At 45.5% G+C, this 14,768-nt stretch overlaps 1 protein-coding gene across 1 annotated transcript in view; it reads left to right on the top strand.

The window, feature by feature from the left end:
- Positions 1–14,768, top strand: part of ATRX (ATRX chromatin remodeler) — a 112,126-nt gene extending 97,358 nt beyond the window's left edge. Inside the window, exons 31-35 of the mRNA XM_015812713.1 lie at positions 6,285–6,434; positions 10,236–10,361; positions 10,896–10,991; positions 12,049–12,177; positions 14,449–14,768. Of these exons, the coding sequence (XP_015668199.1) occupies positions 6,285–6,434; positions 10,236–10,361; positions 10,896–10,991; positions 12,049–12,177; positions 14,449–14,748 (801 nt within the window). The 3' untranslated portion in view covers positions 14,749–14,768. The remainder of the gene's footprint in view (positions 1–6,284; positions 6,435–10,235; positions 10,362–10,895; positions 10,992–12,048; positions 12,178–14,448) is intronic.

Here is a 14,768-nt window from a genome sequence, read left to right as displayed (position 1 = left end):
CCCCCCCCCCCCCCCCAGGGTCCAGCACAGAGAGTCCAGTTGCCGTCCAGGAAAATGTTATGGGAACAGCTCCTCTATAGGCGTTTCTTGCCTCCGGAGAGCCTTGGGGAAGTGTAAACATCCTCACTCCCAAAGTGCCATAGCTCATGAGAGAAAGCCTCCCTTCCAAATCCCAGGGCACACACTTACACACCAGCACACTTCCCACCCCAAATGCCCAAACCCCGCAAGATTCAAAGAATGCGCTGGAGATCCGGCTCACATTCAGCCCTCCTTCTAAAGCGGCTTTAGCCCTACAGAATAAACCAATACAAAAATACACCTTACAACCAACAAAATACAGCCGTCAAAGCTTAGGGAACCGAATTTGATTAACTGTATGAAAACAGCAGGAGCCCCCTGCAGCCCCAAAGGGAGTACACGGAACTGGGAACAACCCCAAGGGCAGTGAAAAGCAGTTTTCCATTCATCACCGTCCTTGATGCGGACCCCGTAATAAGTTTCCCTCAGGTCCAGTTTAGTAAAAATTCCCCTCTTTTGCCAGGTTCACCAGCATGGGGCATTTTCCATACACACAGCATTTAAGCCTTTATAATCAATGCAGAGATGAAGAGTCCCATCTTTTTTCTCCCAGATCAACCCTGGGGCTGCCACTCAAGGTCTAGCTGGCTGGATAAATCCATGTTTCAAATTCTTATCAATAAAGGTGCGAAGTTTGTCTAGCTCCTGGGGGGGTCATCAAATAGATCCTAGGCCTGGGGAGCTTTGCTCCAGGGAGGATTTCTATGCTGCAGTCCATGGAGCAATGGGGTGGCAGTGCATCGGAGCCCCATTCACTAAATGTGTCCCTTAAATCCTGGTATTCTTTTGGGATTTTTTCATCCCCCCATGGGCACTCCTGCACAGTGGCACCCAATTTCCTTTTCGTCTGGTTGGGGTCAGATTTTTAAGAGTCCCCTCCAGTTTACATGACGGTTCCACTTGTGAAGCCATGTCAGTCCAAGCAGGAGGGGTCTCTCCATTCCGGGCACCACTATAAAACTCAAAGTCTCTGTGCGACTCCCCGTTTTCATCTCCACTGGCTCAGTCACAAAATAGGCTGCTCCCCCCCCCACAGACCCATCAAATTGGCAAAAAGCTATGGGCACCTTTAGTCTCAGTCCCAATATTTCCACCACCTCTGGGCTGACCACACACCTGGTGCATCCCGAGTCCAGTCGATCCAACATCTTCCTCTGGGTGCCTGATGAGGGCAGCACTAACTCCACCAAGATGGTCACAGGGATTATGTGTTAACTTACCAGGGGGTCGTTATCAAAATTGGTGTCACTCTCCTCCGGAAGGTTCGGAGTTCCCAGCCCCATCTGGCCAGGAGGGGCGAACTCAACAACCTCCCTTTAGCACTATTTCGCGAAAACTTGATGGCAGCTTCTCAGCCTTTCTTCCCCCGGTGGTTGCAGACTTTGGCCTGGGCTTGGTGGAGCAGCATTCTGCTGCTCGGTGCCCCTCCTTCCCGCACTTGAAGCGTGCTGTAGACCCCCCTCCCTTAGCAGCTTTTGGGGATTCTTTATGGGCAGGGGACAGAGGTTTGCTCCAGCCTCGGCTACTCTGGTGTTGATCTCTGGCTAGGTCTATCTCTACCTCGTCTGCCAAGACATACCAGTGAGATACAGGTGTGGTGTAAAACACTTGATCAGGATGGCTAAATGGCATGCCAGCTCACAACTGCTGGTGTATTCTGCCACCAAGCACCGGCCCTGGTTGATGGTTTTCATCCGGGTTTGGGCTTTGTGCTCTGCTAAAGGTTCAAACGACTGGTGGAGAGCTGCCATAAACTGATTGTCGTTTTGCAGTTGGGGGGCGTTATCATTGTGGAGGGAAACCATCCACTCCGCAGCCGATCCTTTAGGGACCATGGTCACACATCTCACCTTGACAGTCTCCGATCCCAATTTGCCCCCATACTCCTGCATGTAATTGCACACTTGCGCTAGGAAGAATCCCAACGTTTTAGGGTCTCCCCTGAACTTCACCCCTAGTGCTGGAACTTTGGGGATCCGGCAACTTTGGGGGATTGCTTTAATCTGTTTTAATTACATGGCCCTCTTTCAATTTATATAAATAGGGACATCTTGCTGCTTGGGGGTCTTGCCCGGCTGTGGCAAGAAAGAACCGACAGCAGCAGCTATCGGTTCCCAGCTCTTCCTGGCCTGGAGAGTGACACCTACTAAAGCCACTGTTGAAGGAGGGCTGAATGTCAGCCGGCTCTCCAGTGTATTCTTTGAAGCTTGCTTGCTCTCGGCTGCCATGGAAATGGGGAGGAGGGTTGGGCATTTGGGGTGGGAAGCGTGGTGGTGTGTAAGTGTGTGCCCTGGGATTTGGAAGGGAGGTTTTCTCTCATGAGCTATGGTGCTTTAGAGTGAGGATGTTTATACTTCCCCAAGGTGAACCGTCTTGGAACTGACACCCGAACTCATTGGTAGCCTCACACTGCAATGAACAAGGACACATTCAATTTTGCAACTACTAAGATTGTTGGACGAGCAGGCACAAAAACAGCCAGGGAAGTGATTAAAGACTGGGAAACCGGCCCCTCGTCAATCAACAGGGGTGCTGATTTACCACCTGCCTATCAAGTATTTAGAAGGCGAGGGCTGGGCAGCACAAGCAAACAGTAGCCAACAACTTAACAACGGCAAATGTCTCACTGCATTGTATTGCACATATCATATTGCTCAGTTTGTGTCAGGGTGTTTTATCCTTGGAGTGGACAAGCTTTTGCCTTAGTGTATTCTTGGGTTTAAAGTGTGCATGTATGCACGTGACAACAAACAGGTTTTTCTAGTTTTTTTGGCAAGTGTGCATATATGTATGTGACAAACGAAGCAATATTGTCATTCCATATGTTGTAGAAATATCTGAAAAGCTCAGGAGGATTTTCAATCAACACAACATAAATGCACACTTTAAACCCAAGAATACAAGAATAGCCCTTCCTCAACAGAAGGGAAGGACACCACCTATATCCCCTGTCTAAATACAGTCTTTTCAGCAGTTTCGAGAAGATCCACGCCCATTTGCACTATTCAGGTGACCCTGAGGACACATAAACCCTCAAGTGGCCTCAGCAGCTCTCAGAGAGAGTGCTAAAGACCAGATGACTGCAAAGAAATATTCTTCCATTCCCCCCACCATCCAGTCAGAACTGATAGAGCTTCTTGGATGAGAAGCAAAACGTCCAGTTGCCTTTTGAAAACAACCATGACCTGGATGCCTGAGAATCTCCATAGACTCATAGGTTGAGTATTATCTAAAATGCAGTAGCTGAATACGTTGTCAATATTTCTGCCTTATCAGATGCTCAAAAAGATATGAAAAATGTCTTGAAATTTGGGGAGGATTAGTTGAATACATATGAAATGCTTCCTATAAACAGCTCTGTGCATAGGAAATGTCTAAAAAGAAAAAGCAATGAACAAAAAACTATCAGCTGTTGTGTCCTAATTTGATTTTTTACACACCCTCACTTATTAGATATATTCATTCTTTGTGTTTTTCTACACATTTGGTGTCCATTATCAAATTCTTTGGGACATAATACTATTAGAAAGATTATTTTAGGAGACAATTTATATTATCATGTAATAGTCTATTCCTGCCATCTCTGTTTGTTATATTTTGTTCAGAATTGTTTTTGAAATAAGTCTTCACATTTTCAGCCAGAAATATATACTTTTAATTGAATGAGCGAGTATTGGACAAAGATTTCATGAAAGTAGAAATTTTACTTTTTTTTCTTAATGTATACTGAATAGAAATCGCATTTCAGACAAAGCAATACAGATTTACCCAGTTGACTATAATCTAAACCACATTGTTCTGAATACATTGGCATGGTGTGCATGGATTAAATTGCACTGTGCTCAACAGTATTGTTTCCATAGGAACTAATGTACATGTATGTCTTAAGAATTCTGCAGTCAGTTAAACTTTGTTGTACAAAGGACAAACAAGATCTTACTATGTTAACTGAACTTTTGGATCTGACTTTTTTAGTTGGCATATTCTCAAATTCTATTTTACTAGTCGTCTCCCCCTCTTAGATATCCCAGTTTTACTTCTTATATTGCCTTCCCCTAAATGTGGCACCCTCCAGGGCTGTTGATTTAGAATGCAACTTCCACAATTCGTAACCAGCATAGGCAGTTTTTAAAAACATTTATTGATGGATTTGACTTGTATCCCACCTTTATTTTAAGCATTTCTGGGAATTCTTGGAGCCTGGTAGGTTGGGGAGGTTGATGGTTTTCCACCTTCATTCCAAAGATTTCTGTAAATGCTTGTGCTATCCACATAAAGACGCTGAACAAAGTAGAGCAGGGCTTTTCAACCAGTGGTACGAGTACCTGGCAGGTGGTATGCACCATCTAGAAAAGGGGTAGCGGGGGAGGGGAATGAGCTGAACCGGTGGCAGCACCGCACAAGCCTGAGCGAGAGACGGCTGGAGCTGCAGGGCTGTCAGGGCTTAGCGGAAGCGCCAGGATCGGCGCCAGGCTCCAGCTGATTGGTGCTTCTTCGGGGCTGTCAGGGCTCAGTGGAAGCACCAGGATCAGCGCCAGGCTCCAGCTGGAGCTCGGCGCTATCTTGGTGCTTCTGCTGAGCCCAGAAGAAGCGCCGATCAGCTGGAATGTTGCAGCCTCTCCAGGGTCTTGTGATTTACATTCACATGCTTGGCAACTGATTCATATTTATGACGGTCACAGTGTCCCAGGGTCATGTGAAGTGACCAAAACCTGCTGCAACCACCCAGCAGACGGGGGGGAATAAAAACCAAACACCCCCCACCCCACCCCCGCTGCCAATCCTCAACAGAAATGCTCACAGCAATGAAAACCTTGGACAGGAGGAAGAGCGCCACTGGGTGGGCAGGCAGGTGTCTTGCTTGGCTGTGGCTTGGGGGGCACTTGTTTCACTGCCATTGTAACTTCGAACAGTCACTAAGCGAACTGGTGTAAATCGAGGACTTATCACTTTTTTCCTTTTTTTTTTTTTTTGATCATCAAGTTTTTGACACCTTGCTAGGCGACTGGTGGTACTCAGATGTTGCCATATCCTAAAAGTGGTACAATGGGTGAAAAGGTTGAAAAGCCCTGAAGTAGAGTTTCAATTTAACATAAGTGAGCTTTGGAGCTGTTCCCTGTTTTCTGTCTCTCTGGGTTGATGTTTCTGGTCTTGTGCTTGAGATTCTTTAGAAAGCATGAGAAAACTGTTTTATTGTTTTTATTTTATTTGCTGCTCATCCCTCACTTCACAAGTTAGAATATTTTACACACACGTCCATTCACTCTTACCTTTACACCATCAAGGTAAGGTACTTGAAACTGAAAATTGGTGAGAAATCCAAAGTCACTCTGGGAGTTGTATTGCTATGGGGACTTTTACCCAGATCTCTTACCCAAGATTGAATAAGTGATTAACTTTACATAACAGAAAGATGCTGCCTATCAGTAACTAAATGCAAATGTTCTTCAGAAAACAAGAGTTCTAGATCAGAGGTCCCCAACCTTTTGGGCATCAGGGACCGGTTCCGTGGAGAAAGGTTTTTCCGCAGACCAGAGGGGCGTGGTTTTGTGTGCTGCCTGCATCCCACGGATGGGGCTTTGCTTGTTTGTGCGGACCGGTTGCTGGCATGCTGTGGCCCGGTACCTGTCCATGGACCGGGGGTTGGGGACTTCTGTTGTAGATAAAAGAACACATTCAGTTCCAAACTAGAGAAAGTCTTACTCATATAGAGTGCATGTTTTTCCCCCGGTAGATATCCGTCCTTCCATGACAGATTGAAAACACCATAATAAAATATCTCCCAAAGTGTCTGCCTTCAATTAGTCAATCCACGCGAACATAGTTCACATTTGACCATTCTGAAGTTTCAAACTGTGAGATGCATTAGATAGTCAAGGTGAAGACTCAGAATTTTAAGGAGCAAAAATATTGACCACTTATACATTTTTTTAAAAAGTATTTCTGCATGTAAAATGCTGTAGGATCATTTTTGGGAAGTGCAAATGGCATAGTTTATTGCTTTTCAGCCTCAGAACTGCATAATCGTGAATTCTGGTTTGAAATCAGCTTTGCAAACAGGATTGAATGACCTATTAAATTTAAAACATTTGTCAGTCATTACTAAGCCAGCTTCTAGAAAGGACTTTGCTAAGGCAAACGAGTTTTCTTTTACCAGATGCGCTCCCATAGGCCCATAACTATATTCTGTTGTTTTCTACTAGGACACAGTTCTAGCTGAACTGCTACAGATTCAGAAAGAACATATAGTGGGTTATCATGAACACGATTCCCTTCTAGACCACAAAGAGGAAGAAGAATTGACTGAAGAAGAAAGGAAGGCAGCTTGGGCTGAATATGAAGCTGAAAAGAAGGTAGGTTGTATTAAACGATTTAAGTTCTAGGTAGTATACTTTAGAACAACCAAGCCTGTATTCTATATCAGAGATATGGAACCTCTACCTGTCTAAAAATTGGCTTATGACAGCATCACCCTTTATCGTGAAAATTTATGGGAACTGCAGTTCTGACAACTTCTTGAAAGCCATAGATCCTTGTCTATTCAGTTGTCTAAAGACAGAAGAATTGCTTCTAGCATGAATAGTCTTCTACTGTAGGATGCCTTTAATGAAATTACAGTGGAATTCCATTAAACGTTATGAACTTCTATTTTGCTGTGATTTTTATGATCCTAGAAACTTTCAAGATATTAGATCTTTTCTCAGGAGCTCAAAGTACCATCATATAATACTTCTTTCTCCACTTTTTAAAAACTTTTATCTGTGAGGTCACTTGGTATGAGAGAGATTGGCTAATTCGAGGTCACCCAGTAAGCTGCTTCGTTTAAGGGTGGGCTTGAACTTGGGTCTCTCCATGTTCAGTCCAACACATGAATCGATACACTACACTGGTTGCCTACATCTAGAAAAGTAAGGTTTCCACAAGCTTCTTTGATCATCCCCTTCCTGACAATTTATATCAAGTCAGGGGAGGATTGGTTCTGTGGAGACAGTTCAGTTTGTTTCTTGGTGGGGCATGCTCTCCCTGTGCAAAAAGGTAGCAAGAAATTATTAAATCTTCTCTTTACTCAGAAAAGCTGGAAACTCAGCTGGACTCCAATGCACCATTATTAACTCTAAGTTGATTAAGGAAGTGTTAGCTTCCCGACTCTAAACACTGATTAGTTGGACCTATTTCCTTTAGTTAGATTTTCAGATGAGATATTTCTTTGGCTACTTTGGTGGGTGACTTTTAAAACTGGCTAGAGAGAATGCAGCCATCTAGTTCTCTTAGATATCCTGACAGTTTTTGATACCATTAGCAGTTTTATTCTTCTGGACCAATTTGTAGGGCTGGGACTTAGCTGGGTGTTTTGCAGTAGTTTCCACCTTTTCTGTCAAGCTGTGTTTGGAATAAGGAGCTGGAAGGGGGCAATACTATCAGTCCTAGATGTAGACCATGCCTAGTTTTTCTGTTCTTTGCCCTATCACCATGGCCATCAAAGGGTGAGGGAGTGCCAAAATGTGCATCACAACACCACACCCCTTTTGTACATGCCTTAGGACAGTGATGGCAAACCTTTTAGAGATCGGGTGCCCAAAACCCACCCGCTGCGCCTCCCACCCTGCCTGCTCCGCCCCCACCCACCCCCTGCCCCACCCGCCTGCAGGGCCACGCACCACCTCCATGGCCTGCTGCAGCAGATTGCCAGGCAGCCCTGCAGCACCATGGCAGCCATGCCCTCTGCCCACACCCAGCAGCAGCATCTGCACGCTATGGGGTGCAAGGGCGGAGTCTTGTCCCTGTTGCCCAGGGGCGACTCTCCTCCAGGGGGGCTGCTGGTGAAGAGGGGGCCGTGGGGGGAGGCGGGGCTGGGGCAACGACGTGTGTGCCCACAGAGAGAGCTCCGAGTGCCGCCTCTGGCACTCGTGTCATAGGTTCGCCACCACTGCCTTAGGATATTGTACACATGTATGTAATGGGCAGAGATTCCATGGTAATAGCTGTGATGCATATTTTGTTGTTCTGACAAAACCTCTGGGTTCTATGAAATTCTTTGCATCTAACTCCAAGGAAGCAGCTGATTCCCTTAACTAATTCTGAACTTCATCCCAGGCCAGATGGGGCTGAACTAAATTTCCAGGGAAGGTGAGGGACTTGTTCAAACAGAGGCCAGAGAGTTGCCTGTGATTTTTATATGAACAGGAAGTTGTGGCTGTTCATTTATGTCCCGTTTCAATTATGTTCTGAGAAATCCCAGAAAGACAAATGGGATTTTGTTAGCAGAGGACTGGGCTCTGGGGTTCAACTGGTCTAGTTGGGATTGCACTTGATCCTCAGCTGCCAGAATTCAAAAGTGATCATGGTTGTCAAAGTGAGGATGGTTGCAAGGTGAGCATGTGTCCAGCTGTTCCAGAGCTGGTCAGATTTGCTGATGGTTATCCTTGTTTTGGGTGCATCCTGACTTGATTATTGCCGTGCAGTCTGAGCAATGTCCCTTGACCCTTGGGGGAGATCCAGAAGCTTCCATTTGTGCAAACTACAACAGGCAAACAGGACACTGAAAGAGCTTTCTGCCTGTGAATATGATCTTTCTGAGGTCTGTTTGTTGTACAAGATAACTTGCTTTAGCCAGGCATTTTCAGGTTGAGCAGTTATTTTGACTTTTAATTGCTTCTTTTTCATACTATTAATCGTCTTGAGCTCTCTGTGACGATTATATACTAACTCAAGTCATTGATTCTGTCTTCACAGGGACAAAATTAAATTAAAGCATTTTTCTCATAGTTTACCAGAGGCCAAAAATCAACCACAGCACTTCATCATTGTGGCTTGAGTTTATTGAAATGAGCATGTGAACGCTAAGGGTGCCCAGCACTGTGAGTTCAAATCCCCAAAAGGACTTTGGAGCACACAGGGGTGCAACCCTCCAAAGCAGCTGCCTCTTGTTCCTGGATTAAACAGCTGCTGCCTGGGCCAAAAAACTAAGTAGGATGTCGGCTCTGGTTAGTACATTCTCTAGTACTGACTAGAAGGCTCAGGAAAAATACTTGAAGACAAGAGTGATTCCACACTTCCAGGAAAACTTTTTTACGAACTTGCCTCTCTCCTCATTGCAATTTGATAAACGGGGTGATGGGCAAACAGCAGCACTGAAAGGTTTTTCCCTGCAGTCTTTCTCTTTTTAGTTGTGGATGCTCCAACACTGGAGATTTTAAAGAAGAGATTGGGCAACATTTGTCTGAAATGGTCTAGGGCAGGGGTAGGCAACCTTGGCTCTTTTATGACTTGTGCTGTGCTCGCTCAGGAATTCTGGGAGTTGAAGTCCATGAGTCATAAAAGAGCCAAGGTTGCCTACCCCTGGTCTATAGGGCTTCCTGCTTGAGCAGGAGGTTGCCTTAGAATACCTCCAGGGTCCCTTCCAACTTGGTTATTCTGTTATTCTGAGATGGGGCTGGGTTGGGAGGAATTCTTGTGTTCCAGAGTCCCTCTTGGCTTTCCCCCTCCCTTCCAGCTGTTAAGATAACTGCACTCCTGGTCTTTTTAGGCCAATTGAGTTTCCTTATTTCGGTTCTAACGATTGGAATTGACCCCTGAACAGACTTTCCTATATTTAATTAGTTCATGCTGTTCTGTTGGCTTCTTTCTCAGTGCTGTAACTCTGTCAGATATCATTGCAGAACATCACTGCCAGTTTATAGTTGCAATGGAAGCTTCAGGACGTGGTTTTTAAAAACTGCAGGGTGACATTTAAGCCAACCATATATTTGTGCCCTTTGTTTTGTTTGAATGCTATTAGCATTTTTGTTTCGCTTTCACAAATTAGAGTAGAGAATTGTTGTATAATTCCTCCAGATCAAGAGTGGCAGCATTTTTCTTCATTTATGATGATATAGGAGCTCCTTTGAGTTTGAGAAATCAGTTCTGTTTATTAATGAAATGTTGCTTGTACTTTTTTAAAAATTCCAAGGCTTGGATAATACATGCTAACTAAGTACCACTTTCATCAGCTGAATTTAGGCTAGGCATACATATTTTCAGGCAAAATAAATTTACCAAATTCCACTCTCTTGTGCCAGGCCCTATTATCATTTTGACACTTAAACTGTTCACATTATTTCTCAGTAGCCAAACTTTCAGCTTGAATACTCAAAAGTGCCATTCTGGTTTTTTAGGGTCTGACAATGCGCATCAACATGCCAGTGGGGCCAAACATGTTCCCCCCCAATTTCACGTCTCAGACGCCATATATTCCTTTCAACTTGGCAGCCTTGTCTGCGATGAGCAACCAGCAATTGGAGGTAGGTGGCAAGATCATAGGCTCTGTCTGATCTGCTTGTTTGCTTGTTATTTGTTAGAGTAATATGAGCATTATTTTTTTATCCTTGATGAAATGTAGATAATAGCATTTTTTAAAGAATTCCATAGTTTATATCTTTTGTTCGGTCTTACTGTTGTTTCATACTGAAAGTGTTACACTTTTGTGTAGTATGAATTTCTGAGTTGTATTATTAAAGACGAAATCATGAGCACTTAATTGTTTTCAGGAAAATTAGTTCGAATATAAAAGCTGCTGATTCCATGTTCCATTGCTAAGTGAAGCAAAGCTGTTCCTAAGTGAAAATGTTTTATGTTTTTACATCTGTCTCCAGAATGGGTAAATTGTTTTCCTATCTAGTGCCCCATAGCATGATTTGAAATGGGACCCTGTTTTTGCATGATTTAGATATATAAAAGCGTATGTAGACATGTGGATACAAAAAATCATTATCTTTAAAAACACCTCAATTTCTGACTGTTCAACCAGTTTTGATGACTTCCAAAATTCCTTCCAGGACCTCATTAATCAAGGCAGAGAAAAAGTTGTGGAAGCAACTAACAGTGTTACCGGTGCAACAATTCAACCCCTTGAGGACATTATTTCCTCTATAGTAAGTGTGGTAGAAAATGCAATCGTCCATTTTTGTTCTGAAATTGTATATGTCATGTGTCTGACTAATGAAACACAGGTCTTTTAAAAACACACATTTCTTTTGCAGTGTAATGTTATATAAAAAGACAGGGTAAAAATCTAATGAGGAGAAGGAGGAGTTAATACAGTGGGAAAGATTTAAATTTTGGCACTGAAGTCAGTTGACAGCTGTTTGGAGTTGTCTAGATTAGATAATTGTTAATGAGCATATGTTAGACTGTTATTCAAAAATGTCACTGATTCTCATTAATAACAACAACCAGTTTATTTGGAATTTCCAGAATAAAGTCTGTGCTCAGATACATTCAACTGGGAGTTGCATCAATGATGAAAGCAGAGATGAAGATATAACTTGTAATATGGTGCCGGTGTTCCTGACCAGATGATGCTCAGTTTGTGTGTGATCTGATTTGTGGATGGCATCAGACTCTCTTTGTCAATTGATTGTGTGTGGAAGGAAGACTCCTCTGGACATGGCTGGCTTCATAGGAGAACAGAGGACAATGATGTATATTTCCTCAGTGAGCCTTCAAGCCCAGTCTGAGCCAATTTCAGTAGTGCTGACCCTTTTGCAATTGGCCCTTCCTTACTCTGCTCCCCACTCATGGCAACGCCTGTTCAAGGGGGGAAATGCGAAATCCTAGCAGGGCAGTCCTTTGGGGGAAGCAGCTGCCTGACTCTGCAACAGTATTGGGCGGGAAGGCCCCAGGTCTGGCAGGAGAAGGGGAATTCCTGCCCGTGGCGATGCCACAGATGGCCTGCTGCTTCTGAGCTTCCTTACACCATCCCTGGAGAGGTAGAATTGGCAGCAACTCTGTTTCCCCTCTGCATTTCACTGCTGATCCCAGGTTGCTTCTGTCAGAGAGAATCACCCGTATTTGTGTGGGGAAAATGTGAGGATTTGCTCTCCTTTGAAGAGCAGCTGGAATGCGTGGCGATCAGTCGTCCCTTTTCACAGAGAAAGGGCCACTCTTGGGAACCTCTCTTGAGGCCTTTGTGATGCTTTTCTTTCGCAGTGGAAGGAGAACCTCACCCTGACAGAGTCTCAGGTCCAGGCTTTGGCTCTGAGCCGCCAGGCAAGTCAGGAGCTGGATGTGAAGCGCCGGGAAGCTATTTACAACGATGTCTTGACCAAGCAGCAAATGGTGAGGAAAAAAACTCAGTCTTGGTGGTTCATGTAGGGATGTAGAAAGTGACTTCTTTGTATGGACCTTGTAGGATCGCTCCCATCCCGAGTTGTATCCCAGTTGATTTGGAAGCACCCAGATAACGTTTGGATGGGAGAACTAAGGTGTAAGATCTCTGGTCTGCCACAGTGCCCAAAATGTGAAATCATTATTTTCCCTTTCCACGTAGCTGGAAACCTCGTATTAAGAAAAAATGCTTAATAAGGAATATTGGAAGAATTTGCTCTTACCTCCTTTCCCTTCTCCCTTGGTGAATTTGGGGCGGGAGGGGGAGCATCAAGTATTATTGATTCCTGGTGACTACGTAGACAGATCCATTGAGTTTTGTGGGGTGTGATTTTGGAAGTGGCTTGCCCTGACATCCTTCTTAGAGAGAGAGGATGGTTTTGTGCCTAGGACAAGACTAGAACTCAGGGTCTCTCAATTTCTAGCCCTAGAGTTTCTAGCCTCTAAAACCGACTAGCTATAGTGATATTGGGGTAATAATGTGATACGGTTCCTGGAAGGATTTTTCAGGAAGTCTCCTCTTGAGCAACTTAGGAACAGCAGCATGTAAACCTTGCATAGCATTTTATTGTAGCCCGGGGTCAGTGCCATTTTTGGCCCTGCTCTTCTATTTCAGATGGATGTAAAGAGAATGCGCACTTGCATTTTTTCCCTTCCATGCCTCAAAGTCAATCTAATTTATAAGTTTAAATCGAGTGAAAATCGCATGCCTTTAGAAATAGCTTTTGAAATATAAAATGGAATAAGGCAACAATGGAGCTGTGTGGGGTCAGACTTTTCTATGCTTCAGTGGAGCTTTACCCCCTAGAAAGTGCCACCTCTCAAGGAATTAATGCATAATAAAACGGATTGGTAGTTAAAGGATTGGACATTTCTGATGGGACATTCTGTGAAACTGTCAGACTAAAATCTCTAAATATAAACGGTCCGTGGCTCCATGTGTTGAGAAAGGTATAGTTGTATTAGAGGTCAAGTGTATTGCAGTATTGCACAGCCAGAACTGAGAATTGTGCACCAAAATCCCTAAGATCTACTCCTCCCCCAACTGTCCCTCGCTGCCCCCCCCACTGTCACAAATCAAGTCCATGCAAGATGTTTTCATAATGGTCAGTCCAAGTGCAGCTTGGAATAGGGCTCCCTCCTCCTTTCAGCTGGGTGACTTTGGAGCAGTGTCTCAAGGAGGGAGAGTGTCTACTTTCGATTCCCCAAGCATCCCCCTCCCCACAGCTCACGGCAGTCTGTCAGCAAAGCACAGCAAGCATAAGGTGACAGCTGACCGAAACGGAGGCTGCCCATTCCTCTGGCAACTCGGATAAATGCCACTGGCAGAGAAAATCGTGGTCTGAACTGGGATCACCTAGCAGCCACTCCAGTCACCAGTTTGCAAATGCCATCATGTTAGCGATGGCGATGGCCGTGTGGTAAATATCAGGTGGAGGGGGGATATCCCTTCGTGCAATGGTATGTGAGAATGACCTTGAGGGAGGAGGGGAAGAAATGCTACTTAGGAAAGGATCGGAGAAGAGGGGCAGGAGCCTCCAGAGGCTTAAGGGTTAGAGCAGTGGTTCTCAACCTGTGGGTCGGGACCCCATTTGGGGTCGATCGACCATTTCATGGGGGTCGCCAAGCAAGGCTGTCCGCCATTTTTTTTGTCCGCCATTTTTTTTGTCCGCCATTTTTTCCCCCTTTTCCGGCGGGTGCCTTACCTCCCTTGGGCTGGGCCAGCTGGTGGTCGGCCTGCTCCGTCTCTGCCGCTTGCCAGCTACGCCTCGGCCGGCGCAGGGGGCGGAACCACGCATGCGTGGCGCTCCCGGGCAGGGAAAATCTCGACTTACGACCGGTTGGGTAGTCCTCGACTTACGACCGGTTTAGTCCTCGACTTATGACTGGTTTAGTCCTCGACTTACGACCAGTTTAGTCTTCGACTTACGACCGATTGGGGTCGCGGCATTAAAAAGGTTGAGAACCACTGGGTTAGAGGAAGGAACTTAGGAAGGGCCGGTCCTGGTTGATTTAGATGGTTAAAAGTGGCGGTGAGAAGTTTGTCCTTCAGATATGAAACAGATATTTCTGTTAATGCAGCTTTACAATAAAGTAGCATGAGCTCATCAGATCGTGCTTCCTGCCCGGCTCACCTGGGCCGGGGCCCACCCTCCACCCAGGCGCCTGGCTGAAAAGGAAGGTGCGTTCCGGCCTGCTCACAGCTGCCCTTTCCTCCCACAGCTCATCAGCTGCGTCCAGAGGATCCTGATGAGCCGGCGGCTGCAGCAGCAATTCAGCCAGCAGCCACAGCCACAGCAGCACCCGCAGCTCGCCTACCAGCAGGCTCAGCAGGCAGCCATGAGCCACCTGATGATGCCCAAGCCCCCCGGCCTGATGATGAACCCCTCCAACTTCCAGCAGATCGACCTCAGAGGAATGTACCAGTCAGTTGCCGGCGCCCTGCACCCCCCGCCCCTGCAGCGAGCGCCTCCCCCCATCGGTGGCAAGAGCCCTGGACCCTCCCAAGGGAAACCGATGTGATTTTGCACTAGCCATTGAAG

Source organism: Protobothrops mucrosquamatus, unplaced genomic scaffold (genome assembly GCF_001527695.2).
Source record: "Protobothrops mucrosquamatus isolate PMUCROS unplaced genomic scaffold, P.Mucros_1.0 scaffold108, whole genome shotgun sequence".
Lineage (NCBI taxonomy): Eukaryota > Metazoa > Chordata > Lepidosauria > Squamata > Viperidae > Protobothrops > Protobothrops mucrosquamatus.
Note: the sequence above shows the minus strand (reverse complement) of the source record. Positions and strands in the feature narration are given on the sequence as shown.